The sequence below is a fragment of the Pyrus communis genome, chromosome 1, assembly GCF_963583255.1.
Source record: "Pyrus communis chromosome 1, drPyrComm1.1, whole genome shotgun sequence".
In the NCBI taxonomy this organism is placed as follows: domain Eukaryota; kingdom Viridiplantae; phylum Streptophyta; class Magnoliopsida; order Rosales; family Rosaceae; genus Pyrus; species Pyrus communis.
This window is the reverse complement of record NC_084803.1, coordinates 8553474-8577364: the sequence shown is the minus strand read 5'-3', so window position 1 is coordinate 8577364 and position 23891 is coordinate 8553474. Positions and strand designations below refer to the sequence as shown.

Below are 23891 nucleotides of genomic sequence, written 5' to 3'. Positions count from 1 at the left end.
ACAAAATTTTCTTTTATAATTTTCAAGTTATTTAAAATAAATAAATAAAACATGTAGATGGTGAAAAAAGGGGTAAATGGATTAAAAAATAATAATAAATAAATAAATAGAAAGGATAAACAGGTAAATGGTAAACGGTTATGGTTAAATAGGTACATGGTTATGATTATGGTTAACCGTTTATAAACGGTTATTGGTATGGGCATAACCGTTTATGCAATTACCTAACGGGTAAACGGTTATGCGGGTATGAACATAAACTATTATGGGTAAATAACTGCGATTACCCGCCCGTCATAACCGTTGTACATCCCTAATAGTGATATAGGCTAGATGCTAAAAAATGTTAGGCGGTTGATTTTCATTGACTACTAGTTTTGTCCTAAACTGCCCTCTTATGCAGTCTTGGGCAAGAATCGAGGCCCATTTTGTAACATCCCACATCGCCTAGGGGAGTGATCCTTATATGTATATTTACATCTCTACCTAGCACGAGGCCTTTTGGGAGCTCACTAGCTTCGGGTTCCGTTGGAACTCCGAAGTTAAGCAAGAAGGGGGCTAGAGCAATCCCATGATGGGTGACCCACCGGGAAGTTGCTCGTGAGTTCCCAAAAACAAAACCGTGAGGGAATGGTAAGCCCAAAGCGGACAATATCGTGCTACGGTGGTGGAGCGGGCCCGGGAAGTGATCCGCTCCGGGCCGGGATGTGACAATTTGGTATCAGAGCCTAACCCTGGCCGCGTGTGTGCCGACGAGGACGTCGGGCCCCTAAGGGGGGTGGATTGTAACATCCCACATCGCCTAGGGGAGTGATCCTTATATGTATATTTCCATCTCTACCTAGCATGAGGCCTTTTAGGAGCTCACTAGCTTCGGGTTCCGTTGGAACTCCGAAGTTAAGCGAGAAGGGGGCTAGAGCAATCCCATGATGGGTGACCCACTGGGAAGTTGCTCGTGAGTTCCCAAAAACAAAACCGTGAGGGAATGGTAAGCCCAAAGCGGACAATATCGTGCTACGGTGGTGGAGCGGGCCCGGGAAGTGATTCGCTCTGGGCCGGGATGTGACACATTTGGTCACACAAGGAGCCTCGGGCTCCAACTAGCCTGGGTTGATGGAGTGTGTTAGAAAGCTTTTCTTCACAACTTGGGGCTAGATCTTCTTCGAGCCTATGCTAAAAGTCATGCGTCATGCTCTAAGGCTATCTTCAACTTAAGAGTGGGAAATCTCAAAATTGAGCCCCTTATTTTCGACTATTCATCCACACGTATAAGGTTAGTTAGTTTTTTTCTCCAAGGGGTAAATGACGTATAATTCCAACCTCCAACTTTATAATTTGTTAAACTTTTGTACTTTGTGATTTTTAATTTTTTTTGCTAATAATTTTGAAATTATATTTTGTATAACCTATCTTGTTTACTTTTACGAACATTTTGACGTAAAAATTTCAAATTCCCAAATAAAATATTGTTGAGATATTTTTGAGTTGGATATCGTAGATGAATGTGATGGTGAACACAAACAATTCCTTGACATTACATAAAACTAATAACATTACATGATAACAAAAGGATTACACAAAGATACATAAAGCATGTTACACAAATTAAAAAATTAAAAACGATAATCAATGACACTAATCACTTTTCGAGATCTATGGACGATAGAATTCGATGTCCGAATACGAGTACCGAGTTTTGTAGAATAAATGCATTGCACCTTCTTTAGCTTGACAATACCTCCTCTTTCTTGGAGTATATTGGAGTAGATGTTTCTCCATAATTTTCTAAGAGTGTTTCGAAGGAGTTTTGATGTTTGATCTAATTTGAATGAATTAATATCATTATTTTGACCATTGGATATAAATTTGAGTTATTAGGATTTTCTGTGACCATTAAAATTTATTAAATTAGATTTAAGCCGTTCTATTTAAAAAATGATTATCGAGAAAAAAATTTCTCATTTATATCGCACGTTCTAAAAGAAAAATAAAACAATTCTATGTGGGGGAGAACTTGGAACAACTTATGAAAATTTTCTACAGGAATCTCATTACATATTAACAGTATCTAAACGTACCCTTTTTTTTTTTTTGCAGACATCCAAAATCAAATTAAATTGATCATGTAACCAAATTCAAAAGAATATTAACTAGTACTAAATCAAATAATCATGGGCCTCTTTTTTTCTTTTTCTTTTTTTCCCCTTCTGTCCGTCTTGCCATTTTCCAATTGTGCCCTTGTAAGTTGGCTTACAATTGGGCGTGGAGGTAGGAGAACATGTCCTGCAACTGGTAGGGCGGCTGCTGCTCCATTTGCAATTGCCCCCCAAAAGGGTCCATAATATCCGAGAAGCCATCCATGTAATTCAGGAACTGATTGTCGAGGGTATTAAAGGAATTCTCCAATTCATTGCTCCATTTCAGTTCACTTTGGACCTCCTTCTCCCACGCGACCTCCGGTGACAGCACGTGCTCCGAGCAGCTCGAGTAGTCCGTCGTCGTCTGTGGCAGCCTCGGTACTGAATCCATCGACGAATCCATCATGTGATGCGTGTTTGATGCTGCTTGTGGTGGTGGGGGCATCAAAGTCATGTCCGGTTTTTGCTCGTCCGATATTTCTGGGTATTTGGTCATTTTGGTTGTAAAATTGTATTTCTCTATGCTGCCCTTCTTGTTGTATATGCGGCATAGTACCCAATCATCAAGCTGCATTACATAAACATTAATTTAGAAAGATAAGCACTCCGAGTAATTAAACAAAATTAAGATTAAAATATTTTAAGCCGGATTCATTTATTTTTCGAGAGCGATATTCTAATTTAATCAAGCAGAAGTTACAACGCGCATTCTAAAAGAGGCATTGATGCAAATGCAATGACATGATCAAAATTTTTGAGACCGAGTAATGTACATGAATTTACTTAATACATTCATCTTACGATGGTCAAATATAATTAAATACGATATTCTTTCTTTCAGATTGCACAGCTGAGCTGACCGTTGAAATAATAAATGTATTAAATAAATGCATATATATATCTTAGTCAAATTACAAAATTTGGTACAGGTTCAATGACGTGTGAGGGTCCAAGGGTATAATGGTAAAAGAGAAAAAAGGTAATGGAAAGACGGACGTACCCTCAGGTTTTGATTTTTCTTGGCAGTGGCGGCGGACCGGTCGACATTGGCGAGGCGGTACTCGTGCATGATCCAATTGGTTTTGATTCCCTTGGGGGCTTTACCAGCGTAGAAAACGAGTGCCTTTTTAATCCCGAGTGCCTTGGGCTTTCCAATGTGCTTGTCAGCCCCGGTCGCCTTCCAGTACCCGGTTCCAGCTGCCCGGTTCGGTCTTGAACCGTTTGGATATTTTCTGTCCCTTGGCGAAAAGAAGTACCATTCCTTCTCTCCGTAAAGTGCCATTTCTGCATACCACACCAAAATAAAAACAAAAATAAAAAATTAGACAAAAAATCCAAAAATTCAGAGAAAATTGAGTTCGACCCAGACCATAATTTTCAGAAATGAAATTTGGGTTGGGTTGGGGGAGAAAGAAGAAAGCAAAATTGATTAATTGAAATTGGGAATAAATTGACATACCAGGGAGCTGCCACGGATCGAATTTGTAAAGATCAATTTCTCTGATGATTGGAACAGCGAGAGGCTGTGAAGCGCATTTCCTGCACAAGTAATGGTTCACCAGCTCCTCATCCGTCGGGTGAAATCTGAACCCCGGCGGTAACTCCAGCTGCTGCTGCTGCTGCTGCTGCTCGTCTCCTCCTCTGCTCATGATTACTTTTTACTGTTTCGCTTTACCCCTTCCCTTTTCCTTTCTTCTTCTCTTTCCTCTTGCTCTTGCTCCGGCTAATTTGCTTCTTCTCAGATTTCGAACCAGAATACTGAAGCATAAGATACCCAGGAGGCGTTATATATATACCCACCAGCCCCAACACAGACGGCACAGCACATGTTTCCACTTTTTAATTCTCACACGTGGTCCGAGAGAGTGCCACCCAGTCCTAGAGAGAGAAACAAAGAGGAGAGACAAAGAGATAGAGATAGAGCGCTGGGCTGACCGCAGCCAGATGGGTCACGTTACACCAGTCGACGGTTGAAATTGAAGGTGACACGTGTGCACGAGCCCACTTTCGATTGTTTTGTCACTGCTTTCGTCACCAACTTTGGACGTTCTTAATCTTTTTTCTTTTATTTTCCCCAAATATTTGCCCTTTTTATAACTCTGCCTCTTCTGAATCGTTGACGGTCGGTCTCACTCCGCGAAAGAATCCGGTGTTCCGCCATCGTGTTTGCTTTCGTTGTGCGACCACTGAGTGTTCGCCACGTCATACGTGTGAAGGGACTATTTTTGTCCGGGGATTACAACAAGTGTGCGGGTTGGGTCGATAGACACGATGTCCAGTGAGGTTGCTTGGCCCCCACACGTGTCGCATGGGAATGGAAAAGGATGCTCTTAATGATCTCATGATCTCATTTGTTCATCATACATCGTGTAGTAAAAAATTATTTCAAAATTTAAAATTTAAAATTAAATATGAATAGTATTTAACGAAAATTAACCGCATAGTATATGATGAACAGATGATATCACGAAATTCCTAAGATCTTTAGGAAAATGATCCGGTGGGAATGAACGTCATTGCTGTGCTGGATCGACAAATTGACAAAATAAATTAATGGAAAATTCTCTCCCTCTCTTTGAATTTTGAACTTCCGATTTGCCGCATCCATCCTTAATTGTAGATTAAATAAAATAAAAAAGAATTAGAAAGTCCAACCTGTCCATGCTAACTATTTCTCCTTACTTATGTTTTCTAATTAACCCTTTTTTTAAAACTAAAGTACAATTTTTTTTAATAGAACATAAATTTTATTACCAACACAAAATATGCATGCAAACGAAGACTTAATTAGACATAAAATATAAAACAAAAGATGGATGCCAAAAAGAAAAAGAGCTCAACCCGAGAGTTTAGCCCAAAACAAAAAAACACACAAAGAAACCCTAATTGCCTGGTTCCTTTACCGTCGACCACGGACCAGCCCGTGCATATGCTAGAGACGAAACCCAACGAAGCCCCCAAAAAAAAAAAAAAAAAAAAAAAGGGGACTCCATTGTCCTCAATCAAACACCACAAAAATCGAATTTGCAGCCACTAAAGAAAGGAACCAGTGGGAAACTACCTCTCATAGGCAACGGTGTTGAAACCAACGCATTGATGGAAGTTATCGTAATATGCTATCTAATCTTTTCGAAAATTCAAAATTTTGAAACCCTAAAACGCACTCTAATCTATTTTAATATGTTCGTATTACAAAATTTCAAATTTTTGGATCGAAAATTCTAATGATGCAGTAAGAAGTTCAAATGTTAAAAGGACCAAGCACAGCTGTATAATTTTTTTCTTTTTTTAATACGATGATATTTATAATAGGGAGATGTTTAATGTAAAACAAAAAATAGTTTTGAATGCCCTAAGGTATCCCGTGCTTTGAATGTTTCAATTATTAGATCTTAAATCTTAATTTTTGTACTTTTAAATAAGAATTTAACTGTGCGAAAACACTCGATACTTCGAAGAACCAAAAAAAAAGTCTCATACTATTAAGAAGTGAAAATGAGTCAAAAGATAAGACCAAAAAACGAAAAAAAAAAAAAAAGGTTTAATAGGAAACTTTATTTCTTTTTGGTGAACAGGTTTCTTGGGGAGCAAGAATTGACTTTTGTCTGGATTCATTAGTCCACAAAATAGTAAATAAAATAGAAAAAAAAAGTGTCCGGGTTCATCGGTAGGAATCGCATCTGATATCATATCAGAATTTGGATTCTATCATGATTTAAATTACAAGGATCTTAGGGATTTTCACAGTTTAATTATTTATTGTGTATCGTGTGATTATAAATTATTTAATTGTTTTATTTAAAATTAAATAAAAATAGTATCTAACGAAAACTGATCGCACGATATAAGATATAAAATGAACTGTTAAGATACAAGGATCCTCTTACATCATTTCATAATGTGCGTGACGTCGTGCGTGACATACGTATGGATAAGAATAAACAACAAGTATACATATGGAAGCATGCTGGAAGCTGCTCGGAGCTTGTAGCAGACTCCAGTTGTGACCCAAACATCAAAAAGTAAATTAATTAAATACTTTTTATGGACAATAAAACCCTCCTGGATCACATCACTATACCATGTTCTTTTCTTTCAACTGGTACAAGTTGGGTTGGGTCAAACCAGATTGCATTACTTGTCAAGCTGGCTATGACTTTTGTAGTCTCTTCCACGTTGTGCTCAAGCAAATTTTCGAATATACTTAATCCAAACCCTTAATCCCCCCATCTGCTTCTCATCAACTTTTGCCTTAAACATAAGTCACGTTTTATAATTTTAATTGCTTATTGTTAATTTTGCTGCTTAATTGATGTTGTGTTTGTATCTCGTTATGTACCGTTCATAAAAATTCTTACTTTTGAGAATCTTTGTATTATTTTTCAAAGTTTAGACTTGTATTAGCAAAAAAAAGGAGAAATAAGAAAAACTATTGGTCCTTATAGTATTTCTTTTTAAACAAACAATATTATCTACACTATAGGGAGGAGGTGGGTCAAGCCTCGCAATGGGCTATCCATAATAATATGATTTAAATTCATCTTTTGAGATAATCAAACCTAAAACCTCTAACTTACAAGTGAAGAGGAATACCATTAGCCAGTAGTACTAAGTGGCGATCCATGTAGTATTATTGAACTCTTATAGCGCGTTTACTAATCCGTAATCAAATTGAGAGGAATTGAATTGAGGAGGAATTGGATTGAGGAGGAATTGAAATGAGGTGGAATCATAATCAAATTCCTGTTGAAGTTATTTACTAAAACTGTCCGGAATCGGAATACAATTCCATAAAACTGTTTACTAATTCAATAGAATCGGAATATAAACCAGTATGATTACTAAAATATCTTTGTCTCATATCAAATATTTTTAATCACATTTTCATTACTAAAATGCCCTTTAGTTCTTTATTTTTATTTTTATTTCATCTATATTTATTTTTAATCACATTTTCATTAGTAATTTTAAAATGTCCTCATTCACTTCACTTCCTCAGCACCACCATACCCTAATCCTCCAACACCACCCTCCCATATCATCTTCCCAGTTCCCATCCCGCAAAAGAAAATACTATTTTAAGAACCTAGCCAATTCATCTTCCCAGTTCCCACCCTGCAAAAAAAAAAAAAAAAACATTTTAAGAACCTAGCCTATGCATCCTCCTAGTTCCCACCTTGCAGAAAATATTCCGGAAAGCAATTGGAGCCAAGGATCAGACAAGCATCAACATCGCCAACGGCACGAGCAATTTGGCCCTAAACTTCGAGGTCCCGATCGTCAAACCAACATCACACGAGGATGAGCCGGCTGTGTCGACGGTGTTGAAGCGTCTGTCGAAGCATCTGCAAAAGAGGGCATAATAGGAAAGAAGAAATGCATTCCCGATTCCTTCACCATCTCAGAATCCAAATACCTCACCCATGGAGGGAGTCTAATTCCTCCAATTTCAGGAATTGAATTCCATTTTTCGTGTGGGTCACACACATTGTTGATTCCTTTAAATTGTAGTAAACACAAGAGCTATCCGTAAGTGGAATCGGATTCCTTATTTTCATTCCGATTACGGGTGCATAAACACGCACTTAATCCATAGAGTATACTTGTCATTCAGCTAAGGACCAACGTAATATTATTAGGATAGTGCTATTCATAAACCTATTTCTCTCAACCGCACGCTTATTAATTTTTGTCTATTAATATTTTTTAATTCATCCGATCTGACAACTGAAAATTGAGAAGAGTATGTGAAAATTAAAAAGAGGTTTTTGGATAGCACTATTTTATTTTTAATACGGAAATGATAAGCAAACGCCATTTTTACCCTCTCAACACACTCTTATTTAATTATTACTGTTGTTTTCATTTGACTTTTTTCAATCTAATTGTTAGAAATACAAATAAATCATAAAAAACAAACAACGGTATGTGAAAATCATCTGCCTTCTATTATTATATTCTTTCAACTTGATCGAATTGCCATTTACAGTAATCGTTTTATGAGGCGGCCCCGAATGATGAAAACGTTGCATTTTAATACATAAAATGGCCGCCGTTTTGTGTTCCATACTGATACAGTGTGTGTCTAACAGTAACCCCTACTCCAATCAGCTCTATATGTTTCTAGTGATTGTGTGTGAATGTTGCTTCAAAACAATAGAACATCACCATCACGACCACCAAATGCTGTGTCCAAGTGAAATGAACCCATGTTTACTTGTCGTATTCCATCTAGTGCTTCTCACTTGTAATTGCTCGGAAGCTTCTTCATTTTTCATAAATTGGCTGCCAATCTTGACCCTAACGTCCTTTTAAAAATAACCATAATGGATAAAGAAGAACATCGTAGATGACGTGTTTGTAATTAATTTATTTCCTTATCTTTTAGTATATATATTGTTTCAAAACAAAAAAAAAAAAATTATGTCACTTGGTAGTTGGTAATACATTCTAGTAGTATTCTTTTTTACTTATAATTGAGAGGTTTTGTTACTTAGTACTACGGTCCAGTGATATTTCTCTTCGCTTGTAAATGAGAGGTCTTAGGTTCTATTCTCGCCAAATATGAACTTAAATCACATTATAACAAGCTCATTGTGAGGCTGAACCACCTCATCTTTCTTGATGTATATAATATTGTTTGCTTAGGAAAAGAAAAAAAAAAAAAAGTAAAAGGTTGTAGGTTGAAATTTTATGATTGACGATTTCGAATATATTCTCTTACTCTTTAATACATATTGTCTTATCGAAAGAAAAATTATTCATATGTAGGGGAGGGTAATTTTGGGCAAGCCGTAGTTGAATTGCATCTAGTTGAGACATAGGTCATAGTCATACTTCACGGTAGTTGTTGGGTATGGTCAAACGGCCTGTGCTCTCGGTCCATCCCAATTTCAAGGTGCATACTAATAATATTGCAATGATAATGTTTACTACAAATCCTCGTCCAATTAAAATTGAAAATGTCAATGGAATCTCAATTTTTTAACATTTTAAATCATTTATATTTTAATTTATTATGTATAAATTATTTTTATAAAAAATTAGACAAATTCAAAACTATTAAGATATTCAATTGTAGTGTAGAAAATAAATACAGTGTTTCAAAGAAGATGAAACTTGTTATGAATTCAATTCTGTGAGTTATTTTTTAGATGAGTCCAATTATATTCCATGTTAGTTTTTTTTTCATTTTCATACCAATTTACCCCTAAAATTACTTATAAGTGATCAATATTATCCCTTGATTTTAGGATTAGTGTTTGTGATAAGTTTTACCTATTTGAGGTTTAAAGAATAAAATTCCCTTAATGATAGGATAATTGTTGGAATAAAATTACTTCCTATATATCTCCAAGTGATGTTACGCCTCTTCATTTGTTCTTCATTTATCTATTCTTTCTTTTTAGTTTGTTATCTAAAACCTTTTTCTTAGTTAGGATTTATCATTTGCCTTGCTAATCTTCTTTTCTTTATCATTGTTCAGTTTTCCTCTTCTCTTTTCCTCTTCTCTTCTTAGGCTTCCCCTATATATCTTCTTCTTCTTCTTCTTCTTTATCATTGTTCAGTTTTCCTCTTCTCTTCTTAGGCTTCCACTATATATCTTCTTCTTCTTTATAATGGTTGGAATAAAATTACTTCCTGTATATCTCTAAGTGATGATACGCCTCTTCATTTGTTCTTCATTTATCTATTCTTTCTTTTTAGTTTGTTATCTAAAACCTTTTTCTTAGTTAGGATTTATCATTTGCCTTGCGAATCTTCTTCTTCTTTATCATTGTTCAGTTTTCCTCTTCTCTTCTTAGGCTTCCACTATATATGAAATTTGATTATGTTTGATCAAAGAATGGAGGTTGGTTGGCTTCTTTCATGAAATTGCTTGTTATGTTCAAATTAGTTAATTTCGTGGTCAAAGTTGGATCTTCATTTGAGTTGCATTTTTACTCAAATTAATTGATTTCATGGCCGACATTAATCTACTTGTATCATGAGATTTTGTTATATAACCTACCTCTATTATAGGCAAATTATATTTTTCTATTTTTATTATCTATCTCTATCACAAATTGCTTCTATATGTTTTCCTATATTACATAGTAATTTATTTTGCTTATAGGTAGGTAAATTGTGTATTTGTACCCTTCAGTTCATTTATCTACCTATTGATTAGATATATTTTCTTCTTTTGATATCTTACTTGTGACATCCCACATCACCCAGGGGAGTGATCTTTAAATGTATATTCCTATCTCTAACTAGTACGAGGCCTTTTGGGAGCTCACTGGCTTCGGGTTCCATGGGAACTCTGAAGTTAAGCGAGTAGCACGCGAGAGCATCCCAGGATGGGTGACCCATCGGGAAGTTCTCGTGTGAGTTCCCAGAAACAAAACCGTGAGGGTGTGCTGGGGCCCAAAGCGGACAATATCGTGCTACGGTGGAATCGGGCCCGGGAAGTGGTCCGCCCTAGGCCGGGATGTGACAATTTGGTATCAGAGCCTAACCCTGGTTGTGGTGTGCCGCCGAGGACTTTGAGCCCCTAAGGGGGTGGATTGTGACATCCCACATCGCCCAGGGGAGTGATCTGCCCCGGGCCGGGATGTGACATTACTTATATGTATATGTACATTTATGTATTAGTACCTTTTAATTAGGTTGTATATTTTTGCAACTTAATCTATGACAAAAATATTTTATTTTATTAAAAGGTAAAGAATTGAAACGTTTTTTAAATGTTTAGTAGACTGCAGATGTTTAAATATTCAAAATTTGAAAACAAAGGGTAAAATAGGTTTAAAAAATAGTTAAGTGGACCTAAATCAAAAATTTCAAAAAATTGGACTAAAATCAATAGTGCCTCAATTTTTTGGACCTATATCTTAATGCCCCTTCAAAGAAATACTAAATTGATCACCATTTGTGCAATGGTTATATTATTTTCGATTTTTAGTAAAAATAATTTTGAGAAAAAAATCTAAAAGAAAAACTAATGAAAAAGGATTGAAAACTTTGAGTTTTAATCAAAATAACAAAAATGTGTTGTAAGTGAATAGTACAAGAAGTGACTTTTTAAAGTAAAAATATTATTTTCGTTAAAAATAAACGGTACTAGAAGTGTTTCCATTAAAACTCTCTAATTTTTCTCAACTTTGCAAACTGGTTAGGCCTGAGCGCTTTAGGCCTAAATCCAAACATTTTTCCTCTTGATTTTTTCAACTTTGCTGGCTCACTAGTGTTTGTAAGAAAAAGAAAAAGGGCCCATGAATTCTAATCCTTGGGCTGTCCATTACCAAATCTTGCGGCCCGTTTATAACTTCAATATTACGGTCTTACATGGGCTGGTGCAAAACATGACCCAAAACAATAAGAATGACTAATATATAATGGATTCATTACTATCGTGAAGTTCTATTTTAATAAAAAAGAAATATGTAAGCTTTTTAAAACATGATCATGATATTGAATTAGAACACCATATTCCGGTAAACTCATTCCATACATTAAGGTAAAACTTTGGCAATAGTTTGAGCACTAGGTTTGGTGCATTGGCCTTTTCATTGGGGAATAAAGTGCTTTTTAATGCTTTAAGCTATCTCTTGTTGTGCGTCCATACGCTTAGGCGCGGCAGTGGTTGGGGGCCTAATCAACCTTGCCATCCCAGCCACGTTATGACGTACGCATACACGGACGGTGCATGTGAGTCGTGACCCATTATCTTCTTCTCATTTCTCATGTACTTGAATTACCATTTTGCCTCTGTGTTATGTGTAAAAGCCAATCGGTGCATGTCACGTGCCCTGCATGTTTTAAACCTAACTCATTCTACCTGCATGCCCTGTCATCTGTTTATTGGGGAGTTGAACCTAGCTAGCTCTATATATATATGCGAGTGAGTGTAACAAGAATGTTAAAAGCTTAATTTCGTTTACGTTAAAGTCCATCCATCCCCACCTTCTTATGCATAAGTAGTCCAGAGAGAGAGAGAGAGAGAGAGAGAGAGAGAATGGAGCTGTGGTGGTGGCAGCTGCGACGTGCTTTTGTTGTGGCAGCGGTGGTGGTAGTTATAACACAAGAAGGTTGTGTTCGCGGAGAAGATGTCACATACGACGGCAGATCGCTCATCATTGATGGGGAAAGAAGACTTCTGTTTTCAGGTTCTATTCACTATCCTCGGAGCACACCTGAGGTAATTATCTTGTGTATATGCATGCAACCCCCCAACATTTTAAGCCGTTCATTTCATCAGCACTTGAAATTAAAAGTCACTACAAATTAAGTAGTTCATGATCACACAGAATCAGTTAACATATTGAGTTTCTCATAATATCTTCTTATACCCCACCCACAGTTCTCTTATGTAGAATATATATATATACACACACAAGCTGTCAAAGTTTCTGTCTACATATGCTATAGATAACTAAGGGGTTGTTTGATAACAATTTCGTTTTTAGTTTTTAGCTTTTAATTTTCAGTTTTTGAAAAACTAAAAACTGAAATCTTGTTTGGTAATAACTACTTCAATTTTTCAATTTTTTAGAAAATGTAAACTCAAGCCAAGTTGCAAAAACTCAAGAACGTAGTTTCCAATTTTTGGTTTTCAATTTTTAATTTTTTCAAATAGTGAAAACTGAGAATTTAAATGGTTACCAAACGAACCCTAAAATCTAAACATTAATCATAAATATATATAGAAATCAGTATATGTTTTAAGGAAAATGCTAGAGATACCACATTGGTGTACCATCTTATGTGACAAATGACGTGCATATGTCACGTTACTTTATCAGACTGTCTATAGTACCAGTCAAAGGAGGAGTGGGACTAGAAACAACTTATATTAGGTTGCAAACACTAAATGTCTGTTTATAAACATATGTCACGGGTAGCAGGAGGTATTCGACCTTTTCTGACTTTGTTCACATAGCATTTTGGAAATATGCAATTTATGTCTGTTTTGTATGATGCTAGAGATCAGTAACTGTAAAGAATGTGAACCCTGGATGCATGCAGAATGATTATGTATATTGATATTGCCTATTAAATTCATTGGGTTTGGAGGAGTGGAAAGATTAACTACTCAAGTTAGTTGTTGATTTTGATTAAATATAAGATAAATGATAAAAAAAAAAAAAAAAAAAAACAAATGCTATGATATTACTTGATGATTCAAATCATTTATTTAGTTAAATCCGAATTTGCTTAGTCATATACTTGTTATCCAATAATGGATGAACCAAGTTCTTTAGTTAAACAATAAAATTATAACAACACTGATTGAACGTATTTTTGACTTGGTTGATTTTTTTTTTTTTTTTTTTGCAAAGTTTATTTTTATAGAGTGATCTACAAAACACACAATTTTAATCAAGTAACATTCTTCATTTTATTCCTCAATAATAAAATACCAAAACAGAAGCGAACAAAGCAAAAGTAAAATTTATCGAAGAATTAAGAAAGTACAACGTTTGTAATTGTATGCATGTGCGTGTGTTTATCAAATTCAAATGAATTATTTGGTATGTACTGTAGATGTGGGGATCTTTGATTGGGAAAGCCAAGGAAGGAGGACTTGATGTAATTCAAACCTATGTATTTTGGAACCGTCACGAGCCCCAGCCGGGCCAGGTTGGTTAATTTGATATCTATTCTCTCTCTCTCTCTCTCTCTCTCTCTCTCTCTCTCTCTCTCTCTCTCTCTCTCTCTCTCTCTCTCTCTCTCTCTCTCTCTCTCTCTCTCTCTCTCTCTCTCTCATTAGAGAAATATTTCAGGGTGTCGAAAATACGATTCGACGCAATAAGTGTCACAACACAAGTAATTGAAATTTATTTTTCAAGTATCCAACTATTTATCTTATAGCACTTGATGTACCGAATCGTATTTACGATGTACTGAAAAATCTCTCCTCTTATTGGCATAATATTGGTTGATTAATATTTACTTTGAATATGGGCATATTATATGCAGTACGATTTCAGTGGAAGAAATGATCTAGTAAAATTTATAAAAGAAATCCAGGCACAAGGGCTTTATGCTTGCCTCAGGATCGGACCCTTCATTGAGAGTGAATGGACATATGGGTAAATTAACCCTTATGTTTTATATATTAATTAATTTGCTGCAATTGGGGAATTAATTTCTAGGTTAACTTTTTAAAATCCTTTAATTTATATATATTTGCAGGGGACTTCCGTTTTGGCTGCATGACGTCCCAGGCATAGTTTACCGCTCAGATAATGAACCATTCAAGGCACGTCTTTGATGTCCCCTTCCTCAGCCACGTACCCATGCATATGCATGTACACAATGCATATATATTATCTAGCTCTTCGATACCTAAGTTCACAATTTTTCTTCAATTGTGCATAACATTAAGTGATATGATAACTGATGGCTGAAATTGAAAATAAAATGTTTATCAAATGTGGAAATCAAAATTTATGGTTAAAACACTCGTAACACTATCTACTATGTAATATAGTGTTATGATCATGTCGCTTGCCTACCGTATTGTTTACTTTATTTTTTTTTTCTTTGTAGTTTTATATGCAAAACTTCACAACAAAAATAGTGAACTTGATGAAGTCAGAGGGTTTATATGCATCACAAGGAGGCCCAATCATACTGTCGCAGGTATCGTGAGTAATTTGAATTAATTAATTTTCAATTTTAATCAATATTCAGTGTCAATTGCCATTTTTTTTAGTACATCAATATATTTTTACACTATGACTTATGGGAGGGGGAATTTGGCTAAGCCACACAATGGGCAACCTAATTTGGTATTGAATTCGCCATCCACAATATTCGAACCTAAGACCTCTCACTTCCAAGTAAAGAGAAATATCAGCAGACCGTAGTAGTGAGTGGAATATCAATTGCCACTTAGAAATTCAGTTAAGTGATATTCATTTTCACTTATAACTTATAAGTGCGAAGTTTTAAATTCGAATCTCGAAAATAATGAGTTTGCAACTAATTTATTCTCTCATACCCCTTAATGTGAATATATCGTTGTATTAGAAAAATATTTTAGTGCCAATTGGTACCCACACGTAACTGCATATGTAATCCCTATATGTGTGTGTGTGTGTTAAAAACAGATTGAGAATGAATATCAAAACATAGAGGCAGCATTCCATGAAAAAGGACCCTCCTACGTTCGTTGGGCTGCAAAAATGGCAGTTGACCTCCAGACTGGTGCACCATGGGTCATGTGCAAGCAAACCGATGCTCCTGATCCAGTGGTCAGTACTCACTAATCCATTTTAATTAGGACAAAAACGTACTAGTTTTGTTGTTTTAATTATCTATGGTATTAATATTATAATTAATTATCCGCTCTAATATGCGGGCATGCATGCAGATTAATACATGCAATGGCATGAAATGTGGGCAAACTTTTGGAGGACCAAACTCACCCAATAAGCCCACTATGTGGACAGAGAATTGGACGTCATTGTATGTTTTCCTAGTTTATATATATACATAATGTTTTCGTCTAATGACATTTTAATCCACGACACATTTAAATTTAGCACTCACATAATCTTATTCAATAGTAGTCTATATATTCGGACGTGCCCTTTAGAATCTATCTGTGTCATCAATAGTAAATTCATAAATCATAATCTATTGTTTCAAGTTCATGATTTTTAAATCACGATGTCTTGAACTATTCTTCTGGTTCCTTTCACGAGATTCCCTTTTTTTTCTTTTTCTGTGGTTAATACATTTCTTCACGAATTTTTCTGTGTTTCATCTTATTTTTCAAGCTATCAAGTGTATGGTGGAGAACCGTACATAAGGTCTGCTGAAGACATTGCATTTCATGTGGCTCTCTTTATAGCTAGAAATGGAAGCTACATCAACTATTACATGGTATGTTTGAGTTTCTACAAACATAGCTCCTTTAAAAACATTCCTTACCTTTTATTAATCTTTGTTTTAGAATAAATACTTTAATTTTTCTCCTTTGAAACCTCTCTTAAACCTAATCATATATATTTAGAGTTATTTGTAAGAAATACTTGATGAAGAAGCCATGATCTTCACAGCTGACCTTCTCCTATCTTTATCAAATTCTTAATGCTCAACTAACAATAGGTTTTAGTTTAATAATGAGTGAGTCTATTTCTGTGAGAGTAGATGTCATATTTATATAGACAAACAATTCCTACAATTCTCCTATTAGAATCATTGTTGGAAACCTACATTGTCTCCTAATTTTAATATGAGCGAGTAATTTAAGATTCATTCCCAGTTTTAATCCTTTATAAACTAGGCGAAATACATCTAAACTTACGCTCATATTCTAACATTATTCTCTATATCAGTATATATGTAAATATCTATACTATTTATTAATAAAACACTCTGTGTACAAAAATAAAACTTAACCTTTTTTTTTCTTTCCTCACCCATATGTTAGCAAAGCATATTCCTAATAGTCTAATTAAAAAATAAAAATAACACGCGTTTTCTGTCTCGCTCTCTTCCATTCCTCTTCAAATTCTTTCTCTTCCATATTACAATTTTTTTTCAAGTTTTTTATATTTACACACGAGATAGGATCTTCGCCGGATCCTTTTTGTGAGGATTCTGGGAATCCTTTAATCCTATTCATTCATCGTACATCGTGCGGTTAATTTTCGTCATGTACTGTTTGTGTTCAATTTTAAATAATATAATTTAAAATGATTTATGACCGTAAGATGTGCGATGAAATAATAGGATTAAAGGATCCCCGGGATCCTCACAAAGAGGATCCGGAGAGGATCCTATCTATTGTGTGGGTCCCATTTAGTATATATTAATCAAATAATTGATTAATTGGTATTGCACTTACCGTAACCTAGTATCACGGTGGAACTAATTTCGGAAGAACAGGCTCGGCATATGTCATAACAAGTTACTATGATCAAGCTCCTCTCGATGAATATGGTGAGTTCTTCTGCATCATATTTATTTATTAGGTAGTTAATCATCAATTTAATTCATGGTTAATTAAGTAACCGCTAATTATAAATTGTTCTCTCAAATTAGGTTTATTAAGGCAACCCAAGTGGGGTCACCTAAAGGAGTTGCATGCTGCAATTAAAAGTTGCTCTACAACTTTACTAAACGGAACACGAACTAATTTTTCTTTAGGTCAACTTCAACAGGTAAGATAATACAAATTTATCTGATTCATTAAACAGCCTTTGAGGTATTTGTCGATTTTCCTCCTTCTTGAGAGCTGTCAATTTTCTTTATGAAACTTTAATTTTAACTAATTACACCCTCAGAACTTTTATTATTAACCAAATTTTCCCTAAACTAAACTTTATAATTGTAAAAAGATGATTCCCTAATATGGACAAAATATTGTTTTTTTCTTCTTCTCCTCTTTTGCTAATTCACTCGTACCCTTTTTCTAGTTTGAATTTTAGGGGTTTAGAAGGGGGAATTAATTAAAGTTCGGGGAAAAATTGGCCAATTATAAAATTTAGGTGGTAATTAGCTAAAATAAAAATTCAAGAGAAAAATTGGTCACTTATAAAAGTTCAAGCGGTAATCGGCTAAAATTAAAATTTAAGGAGAAAACTAACAGCTCCTTACAAGTTCAGGAGAAAATCGACGAGTACCTATTTCATTTTATTACTTCAGCTGATTTATTAAACACCAATTATTCATAGTTGATTATTAATGAATATTATTTGTCTAGGCCTATGTCTTTAGCGAAGAAAGTGCAGGAAGATGTGTTGCATTTTTAATAAATAACGATGAAAAAAGTAACGCTACGGTTCAGTTCAGAAATGCTTCTCATGAGCTGATGCCAAAGTCAGTCGCCATTTTATCTGACTGTGAAAAAGAAATTTTCAATACTGCAAGGGTAAGTTATCTAATTTTTTTAATTTTTTTAATTTTTTAATTAATTAATTAATTTTTTTTCGTTTTGGTTTTAAAACAAAGTTATCTAATCTTGTCATATATGAAGAAAAAAAGCTATCCATTTTTCTTAACACCTACATTTCCAAATCATTGTCCATTATTTTAGTTTAAGTATGGATAATCACTCAAATTTTAAGGTATTGTTTTAAAATAATTTAGAATGATTGCAAATTGGTTTTAAATTTTTAAAACATTCATTAATGTTATGAAAATTTGGCTGTTAGATCACTAGCATTAACTGTTGATGTCATCATTGTTAAGTGATGATGTAGACAAATTTGAATTTTCAGTGATACACATCTATAGAGGAGCTCCAAATCCTTAAGTTCAACCTATTTTGCGAACTTAAACACTATATTCACTTGGTTAAAAGAGGTCGATATGGGAATTCAAGGTTCCATAGATAATGTGTTAGTGAAAACTCAACCATATCCCTCAATTATTTGACCACATCTTCACTAAACCTTGTTGGTGTAATCACTTAACATTAGACCTAACGTATAATCAAATTTTCTAAATGTAACAGTTAGTTATTTAAAACCCTTAGAAGGTTGAGACCAATTTAAATCAACTTTACATGTTTGATAGATATTGATACTTACCTTTTTTCTAAACTAGTTTCTTGTCATATAATGGTAGAACATTGGCACACAAGGAAAAGTAATGGTTTGTTTTGTTCTTACTTATTATTAATAGGTTAATACAAAGCAAAACAAAAGAATCATAAGATCAACAAAAATATTTGATACAATGGACAAATGGCAAAAGTTCACAGATATCATCCCAAACTTTGAAAATACTTCACTACAATCAGACACATTACTCGAGCATATGAACGTGACAAAAGATGTATCGGATTATCTTTGGTATACTTTGAGGTACATTCTTCATCTCTTACCAAATACTACTTTTTCCATGTATACAACCTCTTATTTATAGAAATAACTGAGAACCATACTTCGCTGCTAAAAGAATAATAGTAAGTGTTGCTGAAATACAATCACAAATGGACAAGTGCCCAATCACAATTTCCAATTTCAATTATTTAAATACGTATTCATTTATGATTAATTTTTCAGTAGTACTTACTACTCTTTTATCAGTAGCGAATCATGGTTCAATAACTAATGGAGCCTTTAATTTTTTTTTTTTTGGAACAGTTTTCAACACAACATTTCTTGCGCTGAACCGGTACTTGTTGTAGAGTCTCTCGGACATGTAACACATGCTTTCATAAACAACATGTATATAGGTAACGCAATAACAATATATGCACATATAAATATCAAAACAATTTTGTGTCGTCTAGGTTTAAAGATGATTACTTTAGTGAAAAAGCACCATCTTATAAATAATGTATTAAAATTTAAAGTATGAAATAACAAAGAGTTCATGAAGAGCTTAATTTTTTTGAGAGTCTCGTTAGCAATTCTCATACTACATATTTTTATTAGAACATCCCAATCATTTTGAATTTTGAAATTTCAAAGCAAGTCAATTGAATTATTTATTTGTTTTAATTTATGTAATTCGATTCGTTTCTTACAGGAAATGGCCATGGCAGTCATGATACGAAGCAATTCGTCATGGAGAAACCAATTGGTTTAAACAACGGCACAAACAATATTTCTTTGCTAAGCGTAATGGTTGGACTTCCGGTATGACTACGATAATTGTATTTATATATATTTATTTGTCATTCAGTTTGTCTTCTCGACTCAACAAGTTTTTTTTTTTCTCTGCAATTGCAAAGGATTCAGGAGCTTTTCTAGAAAGAAGATTTGCTGGCTTAAGAAGAGTGGAAATTCAATGCAGTAAAAAAGAATTGTACAATTTTACTAATTACGATTGGGGATATCAGGTAAAACCTTAATGACCAATATTCAATAATTCAAAACTTTTAATTATGGATTTGTAACGTTGGTAAATCACACGATGGTGGTTAGAGAAAAACTGAAATGCCCACGTTAGTCTTCCAAACCCCGAAAGGATGAAGCAAAACTAGCTGGTCTCTTATAGAAAAAATGAAAAAAAAAAAAATTTAATTATTGACGGATAACCTACAGAAATGAATTGTTAATATATTTGAATGAGATCTTTGCAGGTTGGACTACTTGGAGAGAAAATGCAAATATACAAAGAAGAAAATATAGACAACGTTGAATGGAGTGACGTTGGAGGCTCTTCAAATCGACCACTTACTTGGTACAAGGTATGGGCAAAATATTATGAATAACTATATAAAAAAAAAAATGAATACACTTTGAAACGTCAAATGTTTTACGAGAAGAAGTACAAATACTCGGACAAGTACCTATGAACTCTAAAATTATGAATAACTATATAATAAAAGGGAATTATTATTAGCATTCCAAAAATCTCATTCTACACTTCAAACTTTTTATATTAGGAAAGAAAAATACACTTATGAGGAGTATATAATGAGATTTTTAAAGTGCCAATAATACTTCCCTAATGAAATACAATTTTGTAAAAATTATCTTCATAGGGCTACTCAGCATTTTGTGTTAAAGATGCGAAATCATATTATTTATGTCTTTTTTCAAAGATAATTTATACAAAACAATTACTGAAATCTAAAACATATGACCAGTTGACCACTTAATTAGATGGTGATAAATTAATGTTTTTTTTGAGAAGTACGAAAGTCAATATTCTGTGTCACAATTAAATTTCTTAATGATTTCATATCTCTCTTATTTTTTGAAGAATAATATACGGATGAGAACTATTGTAAAATAGATTGTTTAGATAATTTATATGTGTATTTATTGTGAATACCATTTGTGCTCGATAATATACATATATATATCCAACACACATACTTATGAATTGCAGATTGTTTTCGAGCCGCCGGTAGGAAATGATCCAGTCATCTTAAACCTAAGCTCAATGGGGAAGGGTGAAGCTTGGGTTAACGACCAAAGTATTGGTCGTTATTGGGTTTCATTTCTTACTTCTAAAGGAAAACCTTCCCAAACAATGTAAGTTAGTTTTCAATACCAAATTCATATAAATCATTACATATATTGACTCACATAGTTGCTACAAATTTTATTTTATTTGGTTTTTTATGTTTTACAGGTACCATATTCCTCGATCATTCCTCAAAAACTCTGGAAACCTTTTAGTTTTGCTTGAAGAATATGGTGGAAACCCTCTTCACACTTCCTTAAACACCATTTCACTTTCCACTACGTATGAAACTATTTCTCACAACGAGCTTCGTTACAACAATTACTAAGTAGTTGGTCGTTAATTTATTTCATTAACACCTATATAATCTAGTGATTGTATAACCATCCAATACAAATCTGTATTCTTTAATAACATCCAAGGATATTTACAAGTATTTCTTCCAGTCAATCACACTGTACAACCTTTAGTTTTTGCCTCATATAAATAAAGTGAATCCATAGTTTCAATTTTGATAAAATGAACTTTAAACTTTTGAGTTTGTTTCAATCTAAGAAATTTAAGTGTGAGCGTGTTCCCACTAATATTTTGTGCTGATAATACTATTTAAAATTTTGAATACAAAATAAAATTGTTTAAAAAATCATAAAACTAAAGATTTACTGTCTTTAACCAGAGAATACTCTATGATAGGATATATAATTTTTCCCAAAAATTATTGGTTACGATTTAAGAAATCCTCAAGGTGGGTATTTTGACAAAAACCAAAAAAAAATGGACCGACTTGTTCAATTCAACGCGTTTTTTTTTTCCTTTCTTTTATGAAGTGAGGTTTTAGCAGCCCAACGTACAGTTTGGTTGGGCAATTGGAAAAAGGATTCTGGTCGGATTTTTTTTTTGGGATCAGAAAGATTCAGAAATTATGTTTATTTATTATATATCGTGTGATCAGTTTTCGTTAGGTACTATTTAATTTAATTTTAAATTTTAAATTTTAAATAATTTCTAACTGTACGATATACAATGAACATACATGATTTCTGAATCTTTTGGATTGTCGGATCCATTTTTTGGGTAATTGACTTTGAAATTACAAAGTTGCAGTTTGACCAGAAGAGGGTAGAAAAAAGCCAACAAGATCAGGATCCTTTTGGTGAGGATCTTAGGAATCTGTGAATCGTGTCTGTTTATCGTACATCGTGAGGTCAGTTTTTGTCAAGTACTGTTTGTATTTAATTTTAAATAAAAATACTTAAAATAATTTCTGATCGTACAATATACAATGAAAGAACACGATTCACGAATTCATCCTCACAAAGAGAATCCGGATTCAAAAAAAGGAATCAACCGATAATCGTATGAAAAGAAATTACATCAAAAATTAGTTAACGTGCGAGTTGGAGACAGATGTGGAATCGGTGGAGGTTGATTGGAGTACACGATTGGGAAGCATGAGAAAGAGTGAGTTTGACGGGGCGCTGTGAGTTAGACAAGTGCAAAATGAAATTGAGAAAGAAGTAGGATTTTGTTCCTTTGCGTTAACTAAAGTTATGAACACCTACTTAATTAAATGCATTGAGAATATTTATTCATTTTCGTTGATTCGTGTAATTAGATTTTTGTACGTTTTATTTTGTGTTTATACCACTTGATTTCGAGTGATTAATTACACAAAATAACGCTCTTTTGAAAACATGTACATGTGTATACATTTCTTACCTTGTATACGTTTCTTATCTTGTAATATTAATTCCTATTAAACCCAAGTATTTAACATGTACACGCGTCTTACCTAGCAAGATTAATTCCTATTAGACCCAAGTATTCATTGTGTAGTGTCTTACCAGACTTACCAAGTAAGATTAATTCCTATTAAACCTCAGTATTTATCGTGTACACATGTTTTACCTAGTAAGATTATTCTGAATAAACCCAAGTATTTAACATGTATGCATGTCTTACCTTGTAAGGTTAATTCATATTAAACCCAAAAATTTATCATCTACACGTGTCTTATTAGTAAGATTAATTCCTATTAAACCCAAGTATTTAACATGTACACGTGTCTTACCTAGTAAGATTAATTCCTATTAAACCTCAGTATTTATCGTTTACACGTGTTTTACCTAGTAAGATTAATTTTGAATAAACACAAGTATTTAACATGTATGCATGTCTTATCTTGTAAGGTTAATTCATATTAAACCCAAGAATTTATCACCTACACGTGTCTTATTTATTAATATTAATTCCTATTAAACCCAAGTATTTAATATATACACGTGTCTTACCTTGTAATATTAATTCCTATTAAACCCAAATATTTAACATGCACACATGTCTTACCTAGTAATATTAATTCCTATTAAACCAAAGTATTTAACATATATAAACTTAAGTATTTAACATGTACACGTGTCTTATTTAGTAAGATTAATTCCTATTAAACCCAAGTATTTACTATTTACGTGTAGTCGTGTACACGTGTCTTAACTTGTAGTATTAAATTCTATTAAATTATTTCCTATGATTGGCATATGCGATGCTTAAGGAGAGAGATAGGAATAGGATGACTCATGACTCCGACATCGCTTGAAAATCTTTGTAGGCAAAATCTTGTACGGGAAAGTCGTGAGATCCACCGACTTCCTTTCCCTAAAACCCAAAAAGAGAAATTTTTAGTAGTGACGAGAACACAAATGCTACATCATGTGCGTTAATAAAAATGGTGAAAAATTTTATTTTTCAAGTTATTAACTTTTTAGCATACATATTTTATTATTTGTATAATAACACGTAATGTACTGGTCACGTTGAAACCCCCTGTCCTCCTTTTCTCACTACCCATTGGACAGTATTCGGCAGTTTCTGTCCCACTCAGATTGC

At 33.8% G+C, this 23891-nt stretch overlaps 2 protein-coding genes across 2 annotated transcripts; one reads left to right on the top strand and one right to left on the bottom strand.

Annotated features, from left to right (window-relative positions):
- Positions 1-1922: 1922 nt before the first annotated feature.
- LOC137739065 (NAC domain-containing protein 2-like) lies at positions 1923-3902 on the bottom strand. The gene is made up of 3 exons (XM_068478548.1): positions 3598-3902; positions 3139-3422; positions 1923-2706 (listed from the first exon to the last, which is right to left on the bottom strand). The coding sequence occupies exons 1-3, from the start codon at positions 3785-3787 to the stop codon at positions 2251-2253; spliced, it is 930 nt and encodes a 309-aa protein (XP_068334649.1). The 5' UTR covers positions 3788-3902; the 3' UTR covers positions 1923-2250.
- Positions 3903-12076: 8174 nt separating this feature from the next.
- Positions 12077-21459, top strand: LOC137736996 (beta-galactosidase 6). Its single transcript, XM_068476337.1, has 18 exons — positions 12077-12321; positions 13668-13763; positions 14103-14215; positions 14319-14385; positions 14676-14768; positions 15239-15382; positions 15502-15596; positions 15911-16016; positions 16994-17078; positions 17181-17299; positions 17842-18009; positions 18765-18946; positions 19229-19320; positions 19617-19726; positions 19822-19929; positions 20173-20280; positions 20928-21073; positions 21174-21459. Exons 1-18 carry the CDS (start codon positions 12139-12141, stop codon positions 21331-21333), a joined length of 2175 nt encoding a protein of 724 aa, XP_068332438.1. The 5' UTR covers positions 12077-12138; the 3' UTR covers positions 21334-21459.
- Positions 21460-23891: the final 2432 nt, after the last annotated feature.